This window comes from Rhinoraja longicauda, chromosome 4 (assembly GCF_053455715.1).
Source record: "Rhinoraja longicauda isolate Sanriku21f chromosome 4, sRhiLon1.1, whole genome shotgun sequence".
NCBI lineage: Eukaryota > Metazoa > Chordata > Chondrichthyes > Rajiformes > Arhynchobatidae > Rhinoraja > Rhinoraja longicauda.
In genome coordinates, this window is record NC_135956.1 from 50,512,256 (window position 1) to 50,535,438 (window position 23,183).

The 23,183-nt window shown below is 41.4% G+C and overlaps 1 protein-coding gene across 2 annotated transcripts in view; it reads right to left on the minus strand.

Moving 5' to 3' along the window:
- The window catches only part of slc66a2 (solute carrier family 66 member 2), a 41,508-nt gene that overhangs the window by 8,595 nt on the left and 9,730 nt on the right, over positions 1 to 23,183 (minus strand). Inside the window, exons 3-4 of one of the 2 annotated variants that reach the window (XM_078397709.1) lie at positions 16,396 to 16,529; positions 13,473 to 13,517 (exon numbers count right to left, since the gene is read on the minus strand). In XM_078397709.1, the coding sequence (XP_078253835.1) occupies positions 13,473 to 13,517; positions 16,396 to 16,529 (179 nt within the window). The remainder of the gene's footprint in view (positions 1 to 13,472; positions 13,518 to 16,395; positions 16,530 to 23,183) is intronic. The other variant, XM_078397710.1, reaches the window with a different exon arrangement.

Below are 23,183 nucleotides of genomic sequence, written 5' to 3' on the forward strand. Positions count from 1 at the left end.
ATAGGGCACACAAGTGATTTGCTGTCCTGAAGCTAGAGTATGTGCCCATTATAACAGGGATAACAGGTATAACAGAGCTTTATTTGTCGTTCGGTACTGAAGTACCGAACGAAACTACATAGCAGTCATAGAAAAAAAAAAAGAACACAAGACACATAACCCCAACACAAACGTCCATCACAGTGACTCCAAACACCCCCTCACTGTGATGGAGGCAACAAAACTTCCACTCTCTTCCCCACGCCCACGGACAGACAGCTCGTCCCCGACCGACCCGCACAGTCCCCGCACCGGGCGCTGAAACGTCTCGCGGCCGAACCGGGCGATGAAAGGCCCGCGACCAAGCCTTGCGCAGCTAAGTCCCGTGGTCGAGCCGCACCGGGCGATGTCAAGTCCGCAGCCGAGCCGCACCAGCGATGAAAAGCCCCGCAGCCGAGCCGCACCGGGCGATGTTAAGTCCCGCAGCCGAGCCGCACCAGCGGTGAAAAGTCCCGCAGCCGAGCTGCACCGGGCGATGTTAAGCCCCGCAGCCGAGCTGCACCGGGCGATGTTAAGCCCCGCAGCCGAGCTGCACCGGGCGATGTTAAGCCCCGCAGCCGAGCTGCACCGGGCGATGTTAAGCCCCGCAGCCGAGCTGCACCGGGCACTGTTAAGTCCAGCGGCCAAGCCGCACCGGGATGTAAAGTCCAGCGGCCGAGCCGCAGCGGGCGATGTTAGGCCCCGCAGCCGAGCTGCACCCCGCGCCGTGAGGAAGAGAAAAGTTCCCCCCCCCCCCACCCACACCACCACCCCCTCCCACACATACACAACCAAAAAAATATATATAAAAACCATCCCAACACCGACACACAACAAAAAAAGGGAAAAAAAGACGGACAGACTGCTAGTCAGCCGCTGCCGTTAGGCAGATACACGTTCATACCCACAACCTCAATGCTAAACAGCCAACTCACCAGGAAGGAGGTAAACAGTATCAGATAAATGAAATCAGACACTTAGCCAGAGGGAAAGGAAAGCAGCTCTTGGAAAAAAAGCCCAGAGCATTAAATCCTTTTCAAACTCCAAGCAATAATGCTTGGTAGTTTATGCTTAAGTTTACATTTTTCAGCTTACACAATAAACTGAGTCTAAACAATTTTACTGACAATGCTTCAGAATATCTTCTCCTCATTACATGAACTCTGGATCTTGCAGGATTCTCTGGGTCTGATACAAGTAGGTTAAAAGACACCGAGTAACTTCCTGACAAAGGTTGTCATAAGCAACAATAATTAGAGAACTCTTAGTTTTTCACTCTTATGTGTGCCAATTATTCCTGGTACTTTATGCTGGAGGAATGCCAGCATCCAAACTATATTTAAAGGCAGTGCTGACAGAGGGATAGATTTTCACATATTTACAACAATTTGGTTTTCGAATAACTTTTATAATTACAGAGGAAAATGTGCTTCAGGATTTGATCTACAATGAAATATAATATCAGACTTAAGGGCCTGTCCCAGTTCAGCGATTTTTAAGGCGACTGCCACCATTCGCCGGGGTGTTGCGGGCATGGTCGTGAGTAGTCTCCAATGAGTCGTAGCAGATCTCGGATCGTCGCGGAAATTTTATTCTGTTCGAAATTTTTCAGCGACAGCCGGCTTGACGCCAATGATCGTAGCTTGTCATATCCTGTCGTGGGCGCTTTCGTAGGTTGTCGCCAGGTGAATTTGGTTATCGCCAGTGCTGATTCACCTTTTATAAGAATTTTGTTTGTTTGAATAATGTCAATTTTGGACAAAATTGAGAAAAAAATATCCTTCTCATTGCTCTTAAAAAGGCAATCCCTTATTCCAAAGCCATACATTCCAGTTCTTGAATGGAGGGAAAACCTCTCACAGCATTCTCCCAGCCACCTTCAGAAACATGCAGGTTTCAATTAAATCTTTCCCCTCTCACTCTAAACCTTTGCCCATTTATCTGCAATGCCACTTTCAGGAAACTATGTACTCTTTGATTTCTCTACTTTAGATAGTTCCTCTGTCCCTCTCTTCCCCTCCTCCTTCCCAGATCTCCCTCTATCTTCCCGTCTCCACCAATATCCTTCCTTTGTCCCGCCCCCCTGACATCAATCTGAAGAAGGGTCTCGACCCGAAATGTCACCCATTCCTTCTCTCCCGAGATGCTGCCTGACCTGCTGAGTTACTCCAGCATTTTGTGAATAAATACCTTCGATTTGCACCAGCATCTGCAGTTATTTTCTTATATTATATTTCTCTACTCAACAATACTCACTGTTTAGTGTGAAGGTGCTGCAATGGTTTGATTTCACAAAATGCAACATTTCACACTTATCCATGTTAAACTCTATTAGCCGCACCTTGGCTCACTTGTCCAGCTGATCGAGATCCCAATGTATTTCTCGCTAGCCATCTTCATTGTCTACAATACCACTTATTTTAATATCATGTGCAAACTTACTAATCATGCCTTGACCGTTCTCATCCAAATCGTTGATATAGATGACAAATAGCAATGGCTTGAGCACTAATCGCAAAGACACACCACTAGTCACAGGCCTCCAGTCTGAAAGGCAACCTGCACCACCACCCTCTGTATCCATCATTAAGCCAATTATGTATACAGTTAGACGTGGATCCCATGCAATCTTATTTTCCAGAACACTATCACAGGGAACCTTAAAAACTTTGCTGAAATACATGTGGGATCACGTATATGGCCCTGCCCTCATCAACCTTCTTGGCTACTTCTTTAAAAACCTCAAATGACTCCATTCACACAAATGTTTACTCATTACAATCTGTCGGTTTAGCTTTATTATCAAGTATCCAGTGAAAAGCTTTGTTTTGCATTCTACCCAATCTGATGAGATGCATAAATGCAATCAAATCAACTCAAGTATAATAGGTAGAGCGAAGGGGAAGATAGAGTGCAGAATATAGTTCTCAGCATTGTAACACATCAGTTCCACAGACAAAGTTCAATGTATGCAATGGGGTAGAGGTGAATCTGACAATCCCCTACCCTTGAAAGAACCTTTCAGAAGCCTGATAACAGAGGGATAGTCATTCCTGAGTCTGGTGGTACGCACTTTTAAGGTTTTGTACCTCGTCTGAAAGGAGCAGGGAGAAGAATAAATGACCATGGTGGGATAAGTTTTCGATTATGTTGGCTGCTTTTCCAAGGCAATATGAAGTGTAGATGGAGTACATGGTGGGAAGTCTGATCGTTGTGATGGGCTGGGCTATATCTAGAATTCTCTGCAATTTCTTGCAGTTTTGGGCAGAGTTATTCCCAAGCCAAGTTGTGATGCGACTCAATAGTATGCTTTATATGGTGCATCCGTATCATAGAAACATAGAAAATAGGTGCAGGAGGCCATTCGGCCCTTCGAGGCAGCACCGCCATTCATTGTGATCATGGCTGATCATCCATAATCAGTAACCTGTGCCCAACATCTCCCCATATCCCTTGATTTCGCTGGCCCCATGAGCTCTATCTAACTCTCTCTTAAATTCATCCAGTGATTTGGCCTCCACTGCCCTCTGTGGCAGAGAATTCCACAAATTCACAACTCTCTGGGTGAAAAAGTTCCTTGCAGATGATACAAAGCTGGGTGGTAGTGTGAACTGTGAGGAAGATGCTATGAGGTTGCAGGGTGACTTGGACAGGTTGTGTGAGTGGGCAGATGCATGGCAGATGCAGTTTAATGTGGATAAGTGTGAGGTTATCCACTTTGGTGGTAAGAATAGGAAGGCAGAGTATTATCTGAATGGTGTCAAGTTAGGAACAGGGGACGTACAACGAGATCTGGGTGTCCTAGTGCATCAGTCACTGAAAGGAAGCATGCAGGTACAGCAGGCAGTGAAGAAAGCCAATGGAATGGTGGCCTTCATAACAAGAGGAGTTGAGTATAGGAGCAAAGAGGTCCTTCTGCAGTTGTACAGGGCCCTAGTGAGACCGCACCTGGAGTACTGTGTGCAGTTTTGGTCTCCAAATTTGAGGAAGGATATTCTTGCTATTGAGGGCGTGCAGCGTAGGTTTACTAGGTTAATTCCCGGAATGGCGAGACTATCATATGTTGAAAGACTGGAGCGACTAGGCTTGTATACACTGGAATTTAGAAGGATGAGAGGAGATCTTATCGAAATGTATGATTATTAAGGGGTTGGACACGTTAGAGGCAGGAAACATGTTCCCAATGTTGGGGGAGTCCAGAACAAGGGGCCACAGTTTACGAATAAGGGGTAGGCCATTTAGAACTGAGATGAGGAAAAACTTTTTCTGTCAGAGAGTTGTGAATCTGTGCAATTCTCTGCCTCAGAAGGCAGTGGAGGCCAATTCTCTGAATGCATTCAAGAGAGAGCTAGATAGAGCTCTTAAGGATAGTGGGGTCAGGGGGTATGGGGAGAAGGCAGAAACGGGGTACTGATTGAGAATGATCAGCCATGATCACATTGAATGGCGGTGCTGGCTGGAACGGCTGAATGGCCTCCTCCTGCACCTATTATCTATTGTCTATTGTCACCTCAGTTTTAAATGGCTTCCCCTTTTAGACTGCGGCCCCTGGTTCTGGACTCGCCCATTCTAGGATCTGTTCCTTCCTCAAAACATTATTTTATGCTGTCATAAATTTGGCTACCATAGTTAATTCCTTCACATAAATCATCAACGTTGGTGGTCATTAAGTGGGACCCAATACCGATATCTGTAGTAGTAGCCCACTGGTTACACCTTGCCCCATCAGGCACCAGTTGTGGAAAAGTGGACATACTGGCCTCATCAGTTACTTCTGGATGCACAAAAATAAAAATGAAATCATCCCTGATCCCAGGTGACAAATCAATAGCTTCTACATTATAGGTTCCTGGGGGGAAAAAAAGAGCATGATATAATCTGGCTGGAGGAATTAAATCTGAAAAAGAACATGACTTCATCTATTGCTCTTTACTTCCTTTTCAGCCACAAAGCAGTTGCAAATTTGTATATGCTTTGTGTGCTTACAAACTTCCACAAATGGGCAGGTGCTGGAGGCAATAATGTCATGATGATTTTCCACAAATTCCACTATCTTTACCAACTTTGTCCCTCAAACAAAATTACGCCTACAGGATGCAGATAGACTTGCGCTTTTGAAATATCATCCCGGTGGAAGTGCACTTCACAACACTGAACAATCAATTCTATTAGAAAAGCAGCTTGGGAGCCTACCACTTTACACCCACGCATAACATTGCTATTCCAATTTGCAATGCTGCGGCATTGTCAACTCCAGCTTAGCATAGTCAGCTGTGAAAATGTATTAATATTTTCATGGATAATATTAATATTTCCCCCAAAATGGATATTTCAAATATGCTTTGATTTAATTCTTTTTGCCATAGGATTATTTCAGCTTCTACCTCAATCATACGCATTTTCTCTTTGTTCACCGATTCTGCACATTAAGCTATTATTGAATCTATAAAACATGCTGAAAGGCTTTTGGAATCTGAAAACTAGATTCAGCTGTCACTAGAAAGCAACAAAATCTTTTATTTAGTTCTCTGTAAAATAGTTAAGTTAATTAAAAGTTTCTATGCTCCTTTGTGGAACACAGAGAATTTGTCAATGGAATTGGATGCTCAGCCTGTATGATGACTTGACAGCTACTGCATGCCAATAGTTCCATTGAAATTGATGTTTGATAACCACCTTTGTGGAAAATAGGTAGATTTTTGCCACAATGAATACTAGATCTTTGAAGGAAGCTTCAAAGCTTCCTTCAGTGGCTACATCATCGCTTTGCTGCTAACTGCAACTCAGGAACAATGTTTCTTATTTCAATCTCAAAGTTAATGAAGTCTGAGGAAGGGCTCCGACCCAAAACATCGCCTATCCATGTTCTCCAGGGATGCTGCCTGACCCAGACGTACTCCAGCATTTTGTGTCTATCTTTGGTATAAACCACCATCTGCAGTTCCTTGTTATTATACTTAAAGTTAATGCCCTTGCTCTGCAACAGCATAACCATGAATAACATTTGATTAGACTGAACAAAACAGGATGTCCCAGTTATGGAGAAACACTCCATTCAAACAGAAAGTCTTTTGAAATGCACAAATTCTTCTATATTCTGCTTATCATCTCCAGTCACTGACTCTTAAATTTACCGCATGTCTCTTTTATGTTAAGGATAATAGAATCCATGACAAACACTGATGAATGCTGCTTATTCAAAGCAATAGGATACCATCATTCAGTTTAATTCACATTGAGTGAGTTAGACTGTGAACTAGCATAATATAATGCAAACATGCTTAATCCTGGATTCCTTGTGCAAGCTACTTTCTTCATCACCAAAAAGTTTCTTCTCTCCAATATGTCTGTTCTTATCTTTTAAACTCTATATTCTGGTGGTGATCATTTGTATGTTTTTTTGTTAATTAATTCAAGATTTTTCTTGAATTGATTTTCTAGAATCTGGACTTAATTGGCAAAGTTACAATTTAGTGTCCATCGCTCACTTCCTTTGAACTGAAATGGCTTAATAAAAATAACACGCCATTGCAGAGTCAACCATATTAGTTGGCCTGGAGTCACATATAGGTCAGACTGGGTTGGAATGTCACATTTCTTTTCCTAATGGACGTGAGTTATATAGGTTTTACGATAGTCAGTAGCTTTGTGGTCACCATTGCTAATAACTTGTTTTTCTTTTGTAGGTGTCATGCACAACTCAAATATTTTGTTATGTTTGTTATCAGTTTCCAGCCTGCTCTCACTTTCACATAATACATACGTGACCTGCCTTTTCCCTTTATGGTTAAGGGGAAATATCCATTACAAGCCCACAGACTGCCACGGCTACTTTGACAAGTCATCCTTCCACCCTACTCTATTCCATTCTCCAACTTTCTCTAGAGTCTATTTCTGTTCTCATATTCTCTCCTCCCAGCAGAGCAAGAAGAGGGCTCCTTTATCACTTAGAATTCACAATGTAGTCTCTACTATGGGGAGCCAAAATGTTTCATTAGGTCCATAAGGGCAACCTCAAGCATCTAGCTGCCAATCAACAAGCTACCATCCCACTCCTACTCTGACCGCTGCTTTAAGCATCCTACAACAACCCCAATACAAATTTAAGAAGCAGAACCTCATCTTCCATCTGGCACACTGCAGTACTTGGGACTCAACATTGAATTCATCAATTTTAAATCATCAGCCTCTTTAGGTCAGAATTGACAAGTTCTGAAAGAAGGCTGTAGGAAGGGTCTTGACCCAATATGTCACCCATTCCTTCTCTCCACAGCTGCTGCCTGTCTCACCGAATTACTCCAGCATTTTGTGTCTACTCAAAAACAAGGTTGCTCACCCGTAACACCAAATCCATTTTTTCTCTTAAAAATGTCAACTAATCTAATAAATACCTCCAGCATTCTCTTTTATTTCAGAGTTATATGCCGAGTTCTACATCTCACAGTTCCAAAGATTTTTCCTCCCTCGAGCTCATTCATTCATTCATCTCCCTCAGTTTATACTCTTCCAGTCAGAGCAGATATGATTGACAAGCATTCATCTCCCTCTCAAGTGACTTCAATAGAATTTCTGCCACCTGGACGTCTTGGTATCTCAAATCAGCAACTTAAAACTTTGAAAAATCATCTGAAACACAAATCTGAAGTAATCATCAGTTTATAAAAAGTTTAGTACAGTAATTCTCCCTATCTCCCCTGAAGATAACAGCTCCCTTCTATTGACTCCATTTGTAGATCACGCTGCCTTGGCGAACCCAGCAGCATAATCAAGAATGAGTTGCACGCTGGCCACTCCCTCTTCTCCCGTCTCCCATCAGGCAAAAGGTATACAAGTGTAAAAACCCACACCACCAGATTTGAGGACAGTTTCTTCCCAGCTGTCAAGCAACTGAATCATCCTACCACAGAGAGCAGTGCCGAACTACTATCTACCTCTTTGATGACACTCGGACTATCCTTGATCGGACTTTGCTGGCTTGACCTTGTACTAAACGTTATTCCCTTATCATGCATTCTATACATTGTAAATGGATCGACTACACTCGTATATTGTCTTTCTACTAACTGGTTACCACGTAACAAAAGCTTTTCGTTGTACCTTGGTACACGTGACAATAAACTAAACTGTAACTATAAACTGTAACTGTAGATCTTAGCAGCATCTGCAACCTGGAATCAACAACTCCTACCATTCTTCCTCAATGGAACTATTAAAAAATATTTAGTAAAGTCCTGCAGATTATTTTTGACCAGTTTACTGTCTAACTCGTACCGTGCAGGAAATGCACTTTTTAAAATATTTAGAAGAATCCTGCTTGGTATTTAAAAACACATTATACTCCAATCCATTAAGAATGGTGGGGACTGCACTTGCACTTGTGCAAGATCTATGACAGTACATAGCAAGTCTCCAGAAGCAGGGAGCAATTAAAACAGATACAAAAGCATTTTTTCAATCTAAAAGTGAAAATAGTATTTTAGCTTAAAAGTAAGTTCTGGTCTGTTTCGTTTCCTCTCATGCTCACCTCTGCAGTTAAGTGAAATAATGTGCCCCATGCTACAGGCAGGACCAATATACAGAACTGCCAAAAACCTGGGTTTGAAAGTTACTACATGTAGGTCTGGTGAGCATTGGCACTCAAGAGGTATCATGATTAGTTTTATATTAAAATCATTTCAACTGTATTTCGAGTATTGTTTTAAGTAATATTGCATGTCCTTTCTGAAAAAAATGCCAATAATAATTTAAATAATTATTAATCTTGACAGTTGAATTTTCATTATATTTTCATTAAACAATTTCATTATGCAACATCTGTTCAAAAGTTATGTGTCTTAGGTTTATTTTGATCATTATCAAACACTGACTCCTACAGGACTTGAACTATATTACATTCTATTAAAAAAATCAGTATAGAAGGCAAAAACTAAATTTTAAATCAAACAGATTTAAAGATTTTCATAACCTACTAAGGTATATTTTATATAACAATCCCTGCTCCAGGCATACACAGCCCTATCCCCGAACTCTACCTCCGCTACATTGACAACTGCATTGGTGCTACCTCCTGCACCCGTGCAGAACTCACTGACTTCATCAACTTCACCACTAATTTCCATCCTGCACTCAAATTCACGTGGACCATCTCCGACATCTCCCTGCCGTTTCCAGATCTCACCGTCTCCATCACAGGAAACAGACTATTGACAGACATCTACTACAAACTTACTGACTCCCATAGCTATCTTGACTACACTTCTTACCACCCCGTTTCCTGTAAAGACTCTATCCCCTACTCCAATTTCTCTGTCTACGCCGCATCCATTATAGATGAGGCTCTCGCTAGGGTCTCCTTGATGTCCCGCAGCTTCACTCTTGCTCCCCCTCCCCGCATTTGTAACAAGGACAGAGATCCCCTTGTCCTCATCTTCCATCCCATCAGCTGTCGCATGCAGCATATAATCCTCCAACATTTTTGTCACCTCCAACGAGATCCCTCCACTGGCCACATCTTCCCATCTCCACCCCTTTCTGCTTTCCACAAACACCGTTTCCTCAGAAACTCCCTGGTCAACTCATCCCTTCCCATCCAAACCACCCCTTCCCCAGGTACTTTCCCCTGCAACTGCAGGAGATGCAACACCTGTTCCTTTACCTCCCCCCTTCGACCCCATCCAAGGACCCAAACAGTTTTTCCAGGTGAGGCAGAGGTTCACTTGCATCTCCTCCAACCTCATCTACTGTATCCGCTGTTCCAGGTGTCAACTTCTCTACATCGGCGAGACAAAGCGCAGGCTCGGCAACCGTTTCGTTGAACACCTCCGCTCAGTCCGTCTTAACCTGCCTGATCTCCCGGTGGCTCAGCACTTCAACTCCCCCTCCCATTCCCAATCTGACCATTCTGTCCTGGGCCTCCTCCATTGTCAGAGTGAGGCCCAGCGCAAATTGGAGGAACAGCACCTCATATTTCGCTTGGGTAGTTTACACCCCAGCGGTATGAACACTGACCTCAAACTTCAGTTAGCCCTTGCTTTCTCTCTCCATCCCCTCCCCCTTCCCAGTTCTACCACTACTAGTCTTACTGTCTCCGACTACATTCTATCTTTGTCCCGCCCCCTCCTCTAACATCAGTCTGAAGAAGGGTCTCGACCCGAAAGGTCACACATTCCTTCTCTCCGGAGATGCTGCCTGACCCGCTGAGTTACTCCAGCATTTTGTGTCTACCTTCAATTTAAACCAGCATCTGCAGTTCTTTCCTACACAGGGTATATTTTAGTTAGGCAAGACTAAAAATGTATTTCTACTGAAACAGTAACAGAACACAACCCCCCCCCCACATTTGAAAGACAAATATATTTATGGTCCATCATTAATTCTTCCTACACTCCTATGAATGGAAACATGTTGTACATTAATCCATTAATTTATCATATGCTATTCAATGCTATGGATTAGATTTGCCTCGAAGGAATTACATATTTCAAATTATATCATGTATCAAACATTACAATTGCATGTCACATTGTTTACATATCTTGGCTGAATTAATCACAAAAAATGGTCGAAATATCCAGCACATCTGACAAAATTAAGTATGCTTCAGGCATACTATAAGCTTCAGGCCAGGCACTAAATCTCAACTGAAAGGATGAGCAGGCTTTGTAACATTAAAAGCGTTGCAATGAACCCATTTGTTGCCACCCCTCAGATTAATTATCAGCTTGCAACTGCCGGCCTGTGTGGGATGGTACACACACTGCTGAAAACAGATTCAATGCAAGGTCAGGGATGAATGATCCAAGAAGCAATAGCTGACGGGGTTCATATTTGCCTCAGGGAGAGGGAAAATCTTCCAACATCTCTCCTTCAGAGAGTAAATGAGAGGAAACTCAATCTGCCCAGCACTTTAAGGACCTATTTTCAATAATGAATTTCTCTTAGAAAAATCAATTATTAAAAGTCTGCCAACATTTATGTGAAACAAAAGCTGCTTTTTATGTCAGAGGGAACATGTTCGATTTTATAAGCTCAACAATCGGACAGAAAATGTTAATCCAAAATTCCAATGAAAATGCCACTGTGCTATTTTTGGAAAGACCAGCTTCTTTCTTCAATTTCATCAACATAAGTGACTAATCATTAATACCACAGAGTTGATCTAATGTATTGCAGTAGTAGCCCTGACCGCAATTATTGAATATGACCATCTTATACGGTTTTCAATGATAACCATCATTTCACACCATCATTCTGTTCAACTAGCTGCTCTTCCTTTTAAAATAAAAAAGGAAGTGAAGGAAATACTCTCAGGCAGCTTGGTGGAGAGAAAAAACAATAGTTAAATATAACAGCGTTCAACAATTTTGGATAACCAGCACCTCTGGTACTTTTATTTCAGATTCCCAGTATTCAGGGTACTTTTCCCGCAGGTTAATCAGAATTATATCCGATTATTCTGACTCTCCCAATTGCTTTCTTTTCTGACCCAATTTGTTTCCCTCACTTGCCCCATTAATGCCTCATCAACTGGCACTACATTCTCTTTTGTCATTCACTCTATCCCACATTTACTTTATCAAAGCCATTTTTTTCTTCTCCTTTTATCTTGAAATATTTTCGCCTTTCTCAGCTCTGGTAGATCATGGTCCAAAATATTAAATAATCCTCTCTTCATAGATGATGCCTGACTTGCTGCATATTGCCAGTATGTTCAGGTTTTATTTCAGATTTCTTGCATCTGCGAGTTTTATACATTGATAAGCTTTATCAGTTTACAAATGTCTGTGGACTCGCATCATCATAACATTACTACGTTATCAACATCCCAAAAATCAAAACATAAAAGGAAAAAAGGTTATTCCAGTTAACACCCATCCTTATAGCTCGGTCAGTAAATGTGGTCTGTGAAATCCACAAAAAGATTTTAATAAAAGATTTTGATAGTGATCAGCCATGATCGCATTGAATGGCGGTGCTGGCTCGAAGGGCTGAATGGCCTACTCCTGCACCTATTGTCTATTGTCTATTATAGCTAAAGTAACAATACTGCTGACAATGCAGATCAGTTCCTGTGATGAGTGGAAGGGGTGTAATATGCATGCTGGTTTAAACCCAATTGACTACAGGGTTGGAAGATGCAACATAAAAAATCCCTAAAGATTAATGAATTTGTAAAGGAGTAGGATGGAGTGGTGATAACAGTATCAGCCATTATAAACAAATGTCCAGACAATGTTTTAGGTTGGGACCCTCCTTCAGATATCTGAAGGGTTCCAACGAGAAACATCATCTATCCATTCCCGCCACAGATGCAGCTTGACCAGCTAAATTCCTCCTGTATTTTGTTTTTTGCTCAAGATTCCAGCATCAACAGTTTCTTGTGCTTCCATAAACAAATATTCACCGATTGTCCTAATATACCCAAGTGCAAAACTTTACAGAACAGTCTGCACCAGCAGATAACAAATCTTGATTATTTATCTTTAGGTTCACTGATCCTGGTTTACAAACCTCTGAGGTCATTCATAAACATTAGCATCAGGATATTTAACATCCCCTTAAAGTTAAGAGTATTTAATTTTTATAATGTTGTAAGATACTTAGTATGCTGAGACGAGCTTATTTTGCTGCCACATTCATTTTAGAAAAATGGCTAATAGCCCTATTAACACAGTAGAATAATTTCATGGTCCTGTGTTAAGCATTTATATGCCAATTCCAAAGTACAAAACAATTAAAAAACTATTGCATGCCCATTTGCAGGCTTGGGCAGGGAAGTCAGTTCATTAGTAACTTAGATTGTGTACCAGCTTCCCAGCCTCAGTGATGTGGCAGAGGCAAGAAATCACATTCTGTCTTCAGGTGAGGAACATAAATCTTTCAAGCCTTTTGTCAAAGGAAAACTATGTAGTTCTTTGCAGCTACAGCCATAAAAACCATTAAAAATCTCAAATATTAATTAGTTCTGTACAGCTGAAGCATTGCTACACAATTAGAAACTTGTATGCTATGTCTAATATAATTTAAAATACTTAAATGGCTATTTATGCCCAGATGTAATGCAAATTTAGCCTTTTATTTTCAACACATTCATCAGTTTTGGCTGAGACTTGTACGAGTATAGCAATTTCTTCTAAATGTTCTCAATGAATTAAGGCCTTAGAATGCACACACCTTTTACATTGGAGGAGAAAATAAAGTTCAATATTCCATGAACAAGATTATACATACATACACACACACAGCTTTGAAATGCTCAGAATTATCCAACCACTCCCATTTTATTTCAACATAAACACTTGCTTCCAATGAAAAGGCACTGCACAGGTCACAACTTTAATCACACCTAAACAAGCATGCACTCAACATAAAATCAAACTGGAAAAATGGAAGGGTCAGAGTAAGGCTATGGAATGAATCTTGGGTAAATGCATGCTACATGGGTGTATACATACCCAGGAAGAATTTCCTAGGAGTTTTGATTTCTTCATCGTTACTGTCTGATATGATAGACCAAGAGCCCAAAAGAAAAGAGAAGAAGAAGCAAGTTGATTTTGATTCAGCCCAGCATTTTTCAGCGACCATTGCAGTGCTACTTTGTTGGCAGAGCAGAGATGTTAATAAAGAATGCTTGAATGTTAATTGTTTCAGCCCATGCTTTCTCCATCACCCCTCCCCCCCCCCCCCCCCCCAGACGAGGATTTAGTATATCGTTCTTTACATCTGTAATTAGCTTTAATAATCGAGCATCCACAATATGGCTCCTATCTTGTGTCATTTTATGTAAACTGAGAACCTAAAGATTAGAGCAGGCAGCCAACACAGCACGTTTCCTGTTTTATATATAAAGATCAAAATGCTTTAGCAAACAGACCAAGCTGCACCAACCTTGGCAATTAAGCCAGAAGTATGGGTTGGCAATATCAGCAGCTTGGATTCAGAGCATTTCCACATTACACTGTTCCATTTTTTAAAATATTAGCGGTTTACATTTTTTTGCCTCATATAAAATGTGCAATAAGGATGATCACTTGATCAATTTCACAGATATGGACATCCTCCCATTGTACACGGGCAATGCCTATTTGGAACACCAAGCATCTTTCCTTGTATTTTATGCATTAATATTGGTAAATCAAGCCAAGAACTTCCAGAGTTTGCTAATCTCAAGCACCTAATGCAACAGCACCAATGTAACGCAACTGATCTCCCGGTGGCCCAGCACTTTAACTCCCCCTCCCATTCCCAGTCTGACCTCTCTGTCATGGGCCTCCTCCAGTGCCATAGTGAGGCCCGCCGGAAATTGGAGGAGCAGCACCTCATATTTCGCCTGGGCAGTTTGCAGCCCGGTGGTATGAACGTCGACTTCTCCAACTTCAGATAGCTCCTCTGTCCCTCCCTTCCCCTCCTCCTTCCCAGAGCTCCCTCTATCTTCCTGTCTCCACCTATATCCTTCCTTTGTCCCACCCCCGACATCAGTCTGAAGAAGGGTCTCGACCCGAAACGTCACCCATTCCTTCTCTCCCGAGATGCTGCCTGACCTGCTGAGTTACTCCAGCATTTTGTGAATAAATCGATTTTTACCAGCATCTGCAGTTATTTTCTTATAGCACCAATGTAACAGATGGCCTTAAATTAATCTCTTCAGAAGGATTTAGAAGGGGCTCCTGATTACCATTCAACAACCCAAGTTTGAATAAGTGTACATTTATGTGTGGCAAGAGCAAGATCAGACTAGGTTATACCAATACAATACAATATATCTTTATTGTCATTGTACAGGGGTACAACGAGATTGGGAATGCGCCTCCGATACGATGCAATAAATCAATTAGCTAATCAGTATTAATTTAAACAACCCAATGAAATAAATTAGAACATTTTTAAAACAGAATAAAGTGCAAGTAGATCTCACTGTGCGATGTGACCATCCGGCTCAGCAGGACCGGTTCATAGCAGCTATGGCTCTGGGGATGAAGCTATTCCTGAGTCTGGAGGTGCGGGCATAGAAGGCCTTGTATCGTCTGCCCGATGGTAGAAGTTCGAGCAGACTGTTGCAGGGCTGTGAATAGTCTTTGTGGATGGTAACATTTAAAAAAACACTCATCTCCTGGGAACACTATCTGATAGGGGACAAAGTATATTGGGAAATATATAGCATTTCAAGTCACTCATCTTCAGATGACAGAACGCAAAGGTAGAATATTAACTAAGATCATTTGTTCCCACCACCAATAGCTTATGCATGTAAACACCCAAACTAAGATCAATCTCAGCCAAATCAGAGACCACATCTATTCAGCATTCAGCTTTATTCCAGGTCCACTCCCTTTATACATTTTCAGCTTTAGACTGAATGTTGATGGTGTAACGTTTGGAAAAATAACATGGTTTTGTATCAAACCATCTCTTGGGGAACAATCAGCAGTCGGGTACAATGTGTTACTTGCAAACACAAGTACAAAGCAAAGTACATGTTTATTTGTATCCAGGATTACTTTAACAAGTCAATTTTATTGCTGCCTACCACTTAAGGCTGGACACATCCAAAAAAAGTGATGAGGGCAGAGTACCAAACCAACGGGTGATTCACATTAACTTCATTTGAGTCCTGGATTCTATTTAACTTAATAAAAAACTACAGAATGTGCAATTTATACAATTACAGTGGTGATACATCAATTAAAACAAGTTATATTAATATTTAAAACTTAACAGTGAGTTACATGCCCTTCTATAAAAACAACACGTCTTTTGTTTAACCTCAATTATCAGCATTATTCTGCTCTTCCACCCCAACTATCAACATATCAACTTGGGTGCTAGTTTTAGATGCTGAGAACTTGACACCATATTTATCTCATTAAGATCAGGGTGAATTTCCTCATGTGGCTTATTTAAAAGAAAAGGAATGCAATGCATATGGTCAATAATACAAAGGGGAAAAGGAATAAAACTGAGGTGGGAATGGTTTCAACCAACAGTGGGACGGACGCACTGGAAGATGAAATTCAACAATAAAGACTTACTTTCCATACCTTTGCAGCTCAGGGAAAATATTTGGTCCAATTAAGAATTCAATGACCTCGTGGCAAGTTTATTAACTTCTTTTTAAATACAAAGATAAGTTAGGTACGCCTAACTTATACAAAGCATTTCTTTCAAAAGCAATTCCACCCTGCCCCAAGGGTGACAATCATAATCTAGCCAAATTTACAACCACGTAGATTTAATAAAATTGCCGTAAGTTTACTTAAACTGTTGCTTTCATTTAAATGGCTCTCTTGATTATTTATAAAAATAAAACATTTTTCTGTGGAGAAATACACGAACGTGCTTGCATTTTGGCTACTTCCCACCCATTACATTGACACTAACCTGAAAAGGCACGGCGTCGTGTTGAGAGTTCATTGGTCATTCGGACGGCGGTACATAGCTTCAACATCACTAACATGGTAATGATCATGATAATACTTTGCAACAAGAGGGGTGGCTCAAAGTACCTTCCAAACCTTAAGTAAAGAATATATTAAATTCACTCATCAATCTGCACAATTTTTGGAATTATTTAAAAAATATTCAAACAAAATAGCACACTTTTACAAAATTACATGGAATGAGCAGCACAAAAATAAGTAACTTTGGGGCTCAATGTCTCGGAATAGGAATAGGAATACTTTATTGTCACATGTGACTAGGCACAGTGAGATTCTTTGCTTACATACACAATGTATACAAATAGCAGCCACCTAAGGTGCTGACAAAGTTACAAAGCATGCTGGCTCCCCCTTTTGTTCTAAACCCCCACAGCAGTCTACCCACGCCGGGTCCTCCATTGTTCTTCCCCTCCTCCCTCACGGTGGTCATCCACGCTCTCATCAACCGTCGACCGCGGGTTGACCCACGAGGCTTCACCACGGCCGAGGCCCCATCGTCGCGGGGCTTCACCGCTGTCGCCACCGAGACGGTAACATGTCTTCCCTCAATGCTGCCTACTTTAAACCTTTTTCTCCTTGTGCCAATAGGTTCCACGTGTTTTTTTTTCTATTCATTTAAAATAATGTAAATGTCATCAGCAGAGAAAAGGTGGTGGTTAGAAAAAGCCACTTTCTTGAACTGCTGCAATCATTCTGGTGAAGACACCCCCAGAATGTCATCAGGTAGGCATTTAGTCTGGATAGCAAATGGAACCAGGGGTAAGCAATACTGAGCAGCTGAAGTATAGTAACAACTTTCAAGATTAATTTGCTATTACATTGTCCTGTTGTTCCTAGAAATATTTATATCCCCGAGGGGATTTACTGTTAATTTACAAAAACATTCAAATTAAATATGCAGGTCAAGAATGTACTGTACTTTTCCAAGTCAGAATGGTATGCAAACTGGAGGGGAGCAAATAGTATTCCCGAGAGCCTGCTACCATTGACTTTTCAGATGGTAAAAATCACTGGTTGGAAGATGCTATTGGAATAGTTTAAGGAAATAATACACACTGTCCCGGTCATGATGGGAATGAGTCAAGTCAAGTTTACCATCTGGCCCATGCTCTCTTCTTGCTACTACTGTTGGGTAAGGGGGACAGAAGCCAGAAATCACCCACCACTGGGTTATTATAAAAGAGAAAGCATTAGGGTCTTGAGGTACATAAAAGATGATAAATTCCGCGTGCCTGACCAAGAGTAGCCCAGGACGTTTGTGAAGTAGAGGGAAATTCCTCTTCATTAGCCATGGGCTAGAAGACTGGAATATAGCTAATGCTGTGTCGTTATTTATACTTTACAACGACCAAACTAAAGAACTGCAAATTGGTTAACCTAACATGGGAAAACATCATGGGAAAGTTACTGGAGGGGTTTCTGAGAGACAGAATCTATTGCATTAAGAAAAGAAAGGACTGATTATGGGGAGTCAGCATTGCTTTGTGTGTGCAAGATCATGTCTCACAAATTTAATTTTTTGAAGTGATCATAGCGATTGATAAATGCTCCTTTTCCACCTTGGTACCCACAAAACCAGTGGAAGGAAGTTATAGTGTATCAGGCTTTGGGTGAGCAAAGATTGTACTGGAGCAGCTTGCTCCAGCATCTACCTGACAATGGAGAAAGTTGTTCAGATATATAACGTTCTAATTATTGTCCTATAGTCCTAATTATTGCCCAATTAATCAACTCCCAAAGTGATGGAAGCTGTAAATAACAGTGCTACCTAGCAGCACTTACTCACCAATAACCTGTTCATTAATGTATAGCTTAGGATTCGCCAAGACCAAATGATTCCAAACCTCATTACACCCATGGTTTAAACATGAACTTCAGAGGTGACATGAAGACAGCATTTGATTATGGTATGAAGGAGTCCTAAAACTGAAGCTAATGGGCAATAATAGGAAAACACACCAGTGGCTGAAGTCGCACCTTGCATAAAGGAAGATAAGTTGTATTTGTTGCGGTCAGCCTCAGGACATCTCTGCGAGAGTTTGTTAGAACACTGTTCCAGCTACAGCATCTTAATAGACAATAGACAATAGGTGCAGGAGTAGGCCATTCGGCCCTTCGAGCCAGCACCGCCATTCAATGTGATCATGGCTGATCATTCTCAATCAGTACCCCGTTCCTGCCTTCTCCCCATACCCCCTGACACCACTATCCTTAAGAGCTCTATCTAGCTCTCTCGAATGCATTCAGAGAATTGGCCTCTACTGCCTTCTGAGGCAGAGAATTCCACAGATTCACAACTCTCTGACTGAAAAAGTTTTTCCTCAGCTCAGTTCTAAATGGCCTACCCCTTATTCTTAAACTGTGGCCCCTTGTTCTGGACTCCCCCAACATTGGGAACATGTTTCCTGCCTCTAACGTGTCCAACCCCTTAATAATCTTATACGTTTCGATAAGATCTCCTCTCATCCTTCTAAATTCCAGTGTATACAAGCCTAGTCGCTTCAGCTGCTTCAATTAACAAACTTCCATCTGTCTCAAAGTCAGCAGTTTATATGTTCGATGATTACACAACATTCAATTCCCATCACAACTCTTTAGAAACTGAAGCAATCTAATCTGCACGCAGCAAAACCTGGACACCATTTAGGCATAGGCTGATGAGTGGCAGGTAATATTTGCTCCACAATAGTTATAGGTGACACCGATCCACGAGTACAATCACCTACCCTGACATTCAATGGCATTACCATCACCAAGTCTTCTACCATCAACATCAATGGGAGTACACCACTAACCAGAAACTCAACTGAACCAGCCACATACAAAACAAATGTCAGAGGGTATCTCACAGCAAGCAACTCGACTCCGAATACCCCAAAGCCTTTCTGCCATTTGCAAATCAGCAGTGTGATGGAATACCCTCCACTTGTTTGCATGTTCATTTCAACTGACACTCTATAGGACTAAATGGCATCCCATTTTAACACCCTAAATGTACATTCTCTCTGCTACTAGTGCACAGTGGCTGCAGTGTGTAGATCCACAAATGCATTTGGAGTATTGCGTGCAGTTCTAGTTCCCCATTACAGAAGGATGTGGAGGCTTTAGAATGGGTGCAGAGGTGGTTTACCCAAATGATGCCTGGATTTGGGGATATAAGCTACAGGGAAAGGTTGGACAGACTTGATGGTTTTCTCTAGAACGCTGGAGGTTGCAGGGAGACCTGAGACAAATACATAAAATTATGAGGCTTAGATAGAGTAGACAGTCAAAACCCTCTCCCCCCCCCCCCCCCCCCCCCCAAGATGGAAAAATCAATACTAGAGCGCATAGCTTTAAGGAGAGAGGGGCAATGCTTAAAGGAGATGCACAGGGCAAGGTCTTTCAATTTACAGAGGCCTGGAACCCACTGGTGGTTGAGGCAGGTATGATACTGGCATTTAATATAATTTTGGATAGGCACATGTATTTGCAGGGAGTGGAGGGATATGGATTATGTGCAGGTAGATAATAGATGGGATAGTGTTTGGCACAGACATTGTAGGTTGAAGGGCCTGTTCTTGTGTTGGCTCTACATGTGAATATGAGTTTCAAGCCTCGGCTACGCTGACAGAACCTCCTAATGTCATTACCTCAACACCAACGACAAGGCCAGAAAGCACATGAGCAGAAAAACAATCAACAATTTGATTAGCAAATAAATAGACAGTACTCTGCATCCCACTTCTGAACTACAATAGACTATTATTATTATTGCACTACTATTGTTTGTTTTTGTGTGTACGTATGTGTGTGTGTGTGTATATATATATATATATATATACACACACATATAAATATATGTATACACATGTGTGTATATATACACGTACTCACAAATACACACACACAGACATATATATATGTATGTGTGTGTGTGTGTACTTGTGAGTTTGTGTATTATACACACTGAACTTTTTTTTCTCTCTCGTTTATTATATTGTTTACAATGTACTATGTTTACATATTTTCTGTTGTGCTGCAGCAAGTAAGAATTTAATTGTTCTATCTGGAACATATACGACAATAAAACACTCTTGACATGCCCATCAATTCCAGCCTAATTCCCCAGCCACACATTTACCTCCACTGGTGACAATCTACAGTGGCCATTAACTTTACAACTAGCATGCCTTTGGTATGTGGGAGGAAACTGGGGAACTTGAGGGAAATCCATGTTGTCACAGGGAGAATGTGTAAAGTCCACACAAATAGTGCAGGCCAGAACTGAACTGTAAGGCTATAGCTCTACTTAAACTTATGAAAATCATCACCCTGATTCCAAGAGTAACACATCCTTTGAATTTCCATACCTTTTATGTGAAGAAACCAAATGTGTATCATTTTTTAACTTTTCAATTTGGGGTACTGTGTACAATTGTGATCGCTCTATTACAGGAAGAATATGGAGGCTTTGGACAGGGTGTAGAAAGGGTTTATCAGAATTCTGCCTGGATTAGAGGGTATTAGCTATTAGGAGTTGGTCAAACTTGGATTGTTGCCTCTGGAGTGTCAGAGGCTGAATGGTGACCTGGTAGAGGCTTATAAAATCATGAGGCATAGACAGTCAGGGTGGGAATGTCAAATAATAGAGGGCCTTGCTTTGAAGGGGAGAGGGGGAAAAGGTTTAAAGGCGACATGCAGGGCAAATTTCTTTTTTTTAAACACAGTGGTAGGTTCCTGGAATGTACTGCCACAGATGGGGATGGAAGCAGGTACAAATAGGTATTTAAGAGGCTTTTAGATAGGCACATGAATATGGAGGGATATGGATGTAGAAAGGATTAAGTTTAAATTGCAGGTAGAAGGGATAAAGTTTAAGTTGGCAAAGTCATCATGGGCCATAGGGCCTGTTCCTCTGGTGTACCTGTCTATGTTCTAATGTTAAAATTATAAAATTATTAAGGGATTAGACACGCTAGATGCAGGAAACATGTTCCCGATGTTGGGGGAATCCAGAACCAGGACCCACAGTTTAAGAATAAGGGGTAGGCCACTTAGAACTGAGATGAGGATAAACTTTTTCACATAGAGAGTTGTGAATTTGTGGAATTCTCTGCCTCAGAAGGCAGTAGAGGCCGATTTTCTGGATGCATTCAAAAGAGAGTTAGATGGAGCTCTCAGGGCTAGCAAAATCAAGGGGTATGGGGAGAAGGCAGGAACGGGGTACTGATTGTGGATGATTAGCCATGATCACATTAAATGGCGGTGCTGGGTCAAAGGGCCGAATGGCCTAATCCTGCACTGATTGTCTATGTATCTATCTATGTTATGTTCAAACAACAAAAATAATCTCAACTCTAACAAGTGGGCATCTTACTCATCCATATATACGCCATTTAACAAAAAACATCAGTTAGAATTAATTTATCCGACATCAGCTGGCATTCCCAGAAAGGAAATCCATATTTATATCACTCATTTATAAATTCGCACCCTCTATCTTTGAAAGTCTGATCCTAATTCTGGTCTGGACCACTTTTAGAAACACTGTCAAACTGCATCCAATATGCTTATCATCATGCAAACAATGAATAAGTTAATCCCCAAACACTCAAAGTTCTTGGAAATAAAAGTCTAGTCTGCCCAATCGCTCCTCGTAATTTAGCTCAGAGGCCAGGAATCATACTGGCAAATCCACATATCAAAAGGTCATGACTTCCTTCAAAAATGTTTTATGTTTCAACTTAAAACTGAATGCCTCACATGGTCAGAAAGGTTTCATTTATATTCAGATGAAGACATATTTCACTCTGCAAACCATCTTGGTGGTGGTACTAAGTTGATGTCATTGAAAGGCATTGAGGGGTTAAGTGACCTACTCCTGCTCCTATTTTCTTGTGTACAAATTATAGGGCCCTTGCACGGTAGGTCAAAAGGTCAAAGTGTAAGACACATGGAGTCACTCAAGCGTTCTGGAGGACAAGCAAGCCTCCGGCATACACTCGTCACACACGCAACACGTACGTTCTTACCTGGAAAATACCGTCAAAATGGTAAGTTTTTGTGCTGCCTGTCCTGCTGATTTACTCCAGCATTTTGTCTACCTTTGATTTAAACCAGCATCTGCACTTCTTTCCTGCACATTTTGTCCATTCCACTGCACAATCTCCTCAAGGAATGTCTACTTTGAAGAACTCCTCTCTCCGACGAGAGTTCAGCAACATCCTCTCTCACTGCTCCCCCTCTGTGATTCTGCTATTATTTTGTCAGGCCAAACCCTTGGCCATCCTTTTCTCCTTAACTTCATCCAGCCTGGCTACACTCCCTGTCTCCATTGTCTTCCAATTTCAGCATTTAAGTGAGCTGATTTAAATCCCTCCACCACTGGTATCCATAACCTTAAAGACTTTGCAGGAATATATTTTGAAATCTAACCAGAGCCGCTGCAATTGGTCTCCTGTGTACCAAAGCAAGAAAAATGAACTGTAAAATATAAGTAAGCTCTTTTTCATTAGCAAATTTGCATATGATACAAAGCTGGGAGGCAGTGTGAACTGTGAGGAAGATGCTATGAGGTTGCAGGGTAACTTGGACAGGTTGTGTGAGTGGGCGGATGCTTGGCAGATGCAGTTTAATGTGGATAAGTGTGAGGTTATCCACTTTGGTGGTAAGAATAGGAAGGCAGATTATTATCTGAATGGTGTGAAGTTAGGAAAGGGGGACGTACAACGTGATCTGGGTGTCCTA